The 5,980-nt window shown below is 48.1% G+C and overlaps 1 protein-coding gene across 1 annotated transcript; it reads right to left on the reverse strand.

The window, feature by feature from the left end:
• Positions 1 to 268: 268 nt before the first annotated feature.
• On the reverse strand, positions 269 to 3,019 carry LOC143263875 (uncharacterized). The gene has a single exon (XM_076528806.1). It carries the CDS (start codon positions 3,017 to 3,019, stop codon positions 269 to 271), a length of 2,751 nt encoding a protein of 916 aa, XP_076384921.1.
• Positions 3,020 to 5,980: the final 2,961 nt, after the last annotated feature.

Genomic DNA, 5,980 nt, shown 5'->3' on the forward strand with positions numbered 1-5,980 from the left:
AGAACTGTTGTTTAAGCTGCTGGATACGCTGCCATACGGATAGTCGATTTGGATTGGTATCCCCCAAATCGCGTTCGCGTAGGTTCGTGAGAGCATCACGAATCAGGAAATGTCCGGGAGTCAACGCGAGGAGGTCGGTAGGATCGGAAGATATAGGAGTGAGGGGTCGCGAATTAAGGATGGCTTCGATGTTTATGATTAGGGTGTTTAGGTTTTCGAATGTGAACAGTTCAACACCTACGACGCGTTTAAAATGATGTTTGAACGATTACACCGCGGCTTCCCACAGACCCCCGAAATGTGGTGCTTGTGGTGGTATAAAGTGCCAATTGATGGCTCGTTTGGCTAAAAATGTTACGACCCGGTCTCGATGATCGTCAGAACGCAATAAATCTCGGAGTTCGCGTAATTCATTGGCCGCCCCCTTGAAATTGGATCCATTGTCGGAATATAAATTTGCGCAAAGCCCGCGTCTCCCGATGAATCGCTGTAACGCCGCGATGAATGCTTCGCTGGTCAAATCGCTCACTAATTCCAGATGAACGGCCCTTGTAGCGAAACACACGAAAACTGCCACGTAGACCTTGATGCGTCCGCGGTTTCGGTGTTGCCGCTCCTTCACGAAAAACGGTCCGCAGTAGCCGACGCCTACGTTGGTGAATGGACGTGACTCTATGACCCTCTCTCTTGGTAGACTACCCATGAGGTATTCCACGGGTGGAGGGTTTGCTCTGCGACAGCGCACGCACCCGTGGATTGTCTTCCAAACTTGATTCCTGCCGTCTATTAGCCAATATGTACGCCTCAACGAGTACAGAGTGGTTTGCGCTCCAGCATGTAATAGGCTCCTATGTTCGGACATGATGATGCACGTTGTGATATGAGACTTGGGAAGAATAATTGGATGCTTCTGAGAGTTGCTTAGGGTCGAATTGTGCAGGCGACCTCCTACTCGTAGAATGCCATCCTGATCCAGAAATGGGTTTAGTTTTGCTAGTTTGCTGCTTAGGTGCGGGTTGATTTCACGCTGAAGTCTGTCTATTTCTGCCTTGAGATAGGTTCGTTGTAATAATTTGATAATGACGGCCCTTGATTGTGAGAGTTCTGCAACCGTCAAACTCCCTCGAACGATCAGTCCTGGCTTCCATCTTCGACATAGTGCGATTACTCGCACCAGCTTCTCCCATGATGAGTATCGTTCGAGGATGCTCGTGTCGATTGTGGCAGGAGTTGTTGCCATGCACATTGCTCTCTTACTCTCCGGATCATCAGCGGGTGGCGTTGGTTCCCAATGGGGCCAATGTGTTGACCCTTGCCGAAGCCAGTGCGGCCCGTGTTGCCAGATGGATGGTTGCACGAACTCTTCAATTCCTTGACCTCGTGATAATAAATCGGCTGGATTGTCTAGAGATTTGACATGATGCCAGTTCATGATGGTTGTGGTTGATTGTATTTCTGCGACTCGATTTGCTACAAAGGTTTTTAAAGAGTGAGGGGAGGAATGTAGCCAGTGAAGGACTATAGTGGAATCTGTCCAGAAGTGGATGTGTTCAACCGGTATGTGTAGTGCCTTTATGATGGTGTTCATGAGCCCGGCGAGTAATACTGCTCCGCATAATTCGAGTCGGGGTATCGATTGGGTTTTTAATGGTGCGACTCTGGATTTTGATGCAAAAAGTTCCACGAGTGTGCCGCCGTCAGTGTTGCAAGATCGAAGGTACACACAAGCGCCGTATGCCTTCTCGCTTGCGTCGCAGAATCCGTGGAGTTCTAGTGTGGTCGCGGATGAAATGATGACCTTCCGTTGAAAGCGTACATCGTTTAGCAAAGGAAGTTTGGTGTAATACTGCAGCCATTTCGCGTGGATAGTCATCGGCAAGGATTCGTCCCAGTCTATTTTTAGGGTCCAGAGCTCTTGTAGAAGGAGTTTCGCGACGATGATAACTGGTCCCAATAAGCCCAGTGGGTCATAGATCCTTGCTATTTCAGAACTTATCACGCGTTTGGTGACACAAGTTGTGTGAACGATCGGTTTAACGGTGTATGTGATGGAGTCGTGTGTTGAATTCCAGACTATTCCCAGAGTCTTGATGACGGAGGAGTCGCCCAGGTGAATTTGTTTGTTGATATGTTCTTCGGTTAGACCCTCTAATAGACATCTGTCGTTCGATGCCCATTGTCGCATGTGCAGTCCTGCCGAGTTGAGAAGCGATGTGAGGTCATTTCGCAGTGAAATGGCCTCTTCTATTGTCGTGGTTCCGGTTAGCAGATCGTCTACGTAAAAATCCCGTTTGATAATGTTGGACGCGTGGTTGAAACGATGACCTTCGTCCTCTGCCAGTTGTGTTAGGCATCGTATAGCTAAGTAAGGAGCCGCTGATAATCCGAATGTAACGGTGTTTAATTGATAAGTTTTGATTTCGCCGTCGTCATCACGCCAGAGTATTTGTTGGTATTTCCTATTCTCTGGACGGACCAGGAACTGCCTGTACATCTTTTCGATGTCACCGGTGATGACGTACTGATGCGTGCGGAATCTAAGCAGGATATAGAGGAGGTCGTCCTGTAATTTGGGTCCGGTGTGTAGGGCGTCGTTGAGGGACAGACCGGTGCTGGTGGCTGCGGATCCGTCGAAAACCACGCGGAGTTTCGTTGTTTGACTGGAGAGTTTGATCACACCGTGGTGCGGGAGGTAACATCCCTCATTGTTGTCTGGTACTTGTGACATGTGACCCTGTGCAAGATAGTCGTTGAGAACCGCCTTGTATTGGATGGTTAATGCTGGATCCCGGTGTAATTTTCGTTCGAGGAACATTAGTCGTTTATGGGCTATGGATTTGGATTCCCCCAGTTTCGTCTTGTGTTGGTTGAATGGAAGGGCCACTATGTACCTTCCTTCTACGTTCCGTGTGATAGTGCGTTTGAAGTTTTCCTCGCACGCCGTTTCCGCGTCTGAGTAGTGACGTGTTTGTGGACCGTCCTCTAACTCCCAAAATCGGGTGAGGTCGCATTGTAGCATAGTGTTGGGAGTAATGTTGGCGTGGCATGACGCCCTTTGATTTTGTTGGAGTGAGGGTGCGCTCCCCCCGATTACCCAACCTAGCATTGTCTTTTGAAGGTATAGGTCTGGATGATGTGGTTTTAAAGATGGATTTGACCTACACTTAGAATGGATAATGCTGTGCCAGCACCCAACAGCATGTCGATTGGGGCTGGACGATGGAACGTCGGATCTGCCAGTTTGAGGTTTTTTGGGATTTCTAGAACTGTCTGATCGATCTGGTCGCTAGGAATTGATGTGGCGATGGTTGGGACGACTAAAAACGTTAATGTTCGATGATAATTGTTTAGTCTTGATTGAATGGTGGCCTTGACTGTATGTTGTACCACCGTGTTTAGTGAGTCGAGTGCCCCGACGGGAATTGAACACCGCCTTTGAGGTAATGCCAGCCTTTTCGACAGATCTTGCGTGATGAAGATGGTGGTTGAGCAAGTGTCGATCAGAGTCCGGCACGGAATTGATTGATTTGAGTTGTTTTTTGTGTGTACTATTGCCGTCACGAGTAGCTCGTTCGTATGGGAATCCACAATGAAGGCATTTTGGATACCCGTTCCCGTTGACCCCTTTTGAGGAGTTAGTCATGGCGATATCGATGATTGCTCGTGCTCGGAAGTATCTTTGCTGTGTGTGGTTTTATCGCGTGTGGGTGAACTCGACGAAGTGTTGAAATGCCGATTATCTGGGTCTCCTTGTTGGTGTAAGAGGGTGTGGTGCCGTTGGTTGCAAATACGGCAGTTGAATGACGATCTACATGTTTGAGTGGAGTGACCAGATCTTAAGCAGTTGTGGCACAGCGATTTGGTGGTTACGGTTTTGTATCGCGTGGTGGGAGAGGCCTGAATGAACGTTTCGCACTCGCGCACCGTGTGTGGGCCGTTGCAGATTGTACATTGTGGGGTTGATGTTAAATATATTTGTGCCCGCGGAATTCTTGCGATAGGGCTCTTGGTATGCATGGTCGGTAGAATGTGACGGTTTACCGGATTCGCGTTAGATTTGGCGACTGAATTCGATGAGCAGTTTGCGCGTTTTCTTAAGAAGTTGATTAGATGTGTGTATGGTGGCATCTTTTTGTCCGCGAGCGTGAGCTCCCATTGTAGAACTGTATCGGGATGTACCTTGGAAATGATGATTGAGATCAAGAGTGAATTCCAGGTTTCGATCGGTTCCCCGAGGTTTTTCAATGCGCGCAGATGTTGGTTTAAGGTATCGAGAAGGTCCCCGATCGCTTCTGGACTATCTTTAGATAGGGCTGGAATGTCTCGAATGGCATCGCAGTGTCGTAAGATGGTTTTACGTGGGCAGTCGAATTTGTCCTTTAATGTCTCTATTGCATCTAGGTAGTTTACATCTGTAGTTTGCAATGATTGGATGCACGCGGCAGCCTTCCCCGTGAGCGTCGATCGAAGATATTGTAACTTTTGAACAGGGGTCAGGTCTTCGTTGCGGTCGATCATTGATGAGAATAGGTCGTAAAATGATGTCCAATTCTCTAGTGTTCCGTCGAATGTCGGTAATCGCATTTCTGGAAGCTTGATGGCCATCGGGGCCGAAACCGTCGTGAATGGTGATCCGGGGCAGTGGGTACGCGTGTGTATTTGCTCGTTGTTTCGAATCATTTGTTTCGCGCGGGCTGTTACGGCGTAATAAGAGCCCTGAATTTCGAATCGACGCGATTCTTCTGAGTGATCTAGCATCTCTATGTCTAATTGGATGTCGTCGAATCGTTCCCAAGCCTTACGGAGTCCATCTAGATATTCGGTGATGAGGGATTCGTTGTAATTATTGGGGTCTTCCGAGTTGTCGAGAATCTTTGTGAGAGCCGTGATTTGGCCGATTATGTTACCACGCTTACGTCGTAGAGTGCTGAGCGATATTTCTTGTGAAGCCATTATTTGGAGGGATGGAACGCAAAATAGGAATTGGCGATGCAATGTAAGAGCCTACCTTTTCGATGCGAAGACGTTCCTGACCGTGTGTTGGTCAGCTTGAATGTTGTTGGACTGGTTGCTAGTTGCTGGTTGTTGGTTGCGTCGTCGGTGTCCGTTGAAGGATTCACGAAGACACAATCCGGCTCGAAGGACCAATGTTTGGGGGCGTCGTGTTCACACCCGATATTGCAACTCCGCGATATTAATTATCCTTCGGGTTGTAAAGCCGAGTCCGCTGCGCGACGGAGTGGAGCAATATTTTTGTCCGTTTGAATAGAAAGGGACAAATATTTGGTTTAGAATGTGTCACTAAACAAGAATGATTACGATTGAGGTTATGAACTGAAACTGACGACTGCTTGAAGACTAAGGTGATGCTGACTATCGAGTGAAGACTGGCCTTTGCCTCGGGTTTGAGCTTATATACTGGTTCGTGGATCGAATACTGGAAATTGAGTGGACATTGATGCGATGGAAGGGGATGCGGAGATGACGTAGCACGCAGTACCGCAGGTAGCAAAAACCCTGGACGGCGACCGAAGCGATGCGTACTAGCCCGTCATAAAAAATGCTGCCTATGAAGGCGTACCTTGTTTAAAGGGTGTAAATGTTTTCATTGCCGGAAGGAAAGTTATGGCATCCACGACCTTAGAAACCTAACGGACGCTACCTTTTGTCAATGGCACGTCGCTCGCTGACGGACGGGCAACTCGCCTCGTTGAGTCGGAGCATTCCCGTCAATAAATGTTTTTTCTTCTTTTTGGGGGGGGGGGGGGGTGGAAGGAAAAGGGAATTCGTCCCAGAGAAAGCCGAGCCGATGCGGCCCGAAATTCCGTGGAAGGACGGAACAGTGATATAGCTTCAAATGCAGGCGAAAAAAACGAGTTAGCATCAAATCCATGCGAAACACATGATTTAGCTTCAAATCAATGCGAAGTAGAAGGTTTAGCTTCAAATCCATGCGAAACAAATGATTTACCTTCAAATA

This window comes from Megalopta genalis, chromosome 1 (genome assembly GCF_051020955.1).
Source record: "Megalopta genalis isolate 19385.01 chromosome 1, iyMegGena1_principal, whole genome shotgun sequence".
In the NCBI taxonomy this organism is placed as follows: Eukaryota; Metazoa; Arthropoda; class Insecta; order Hymenoptera; family Halictidae; genus Megalopta; species Megalopta genalis.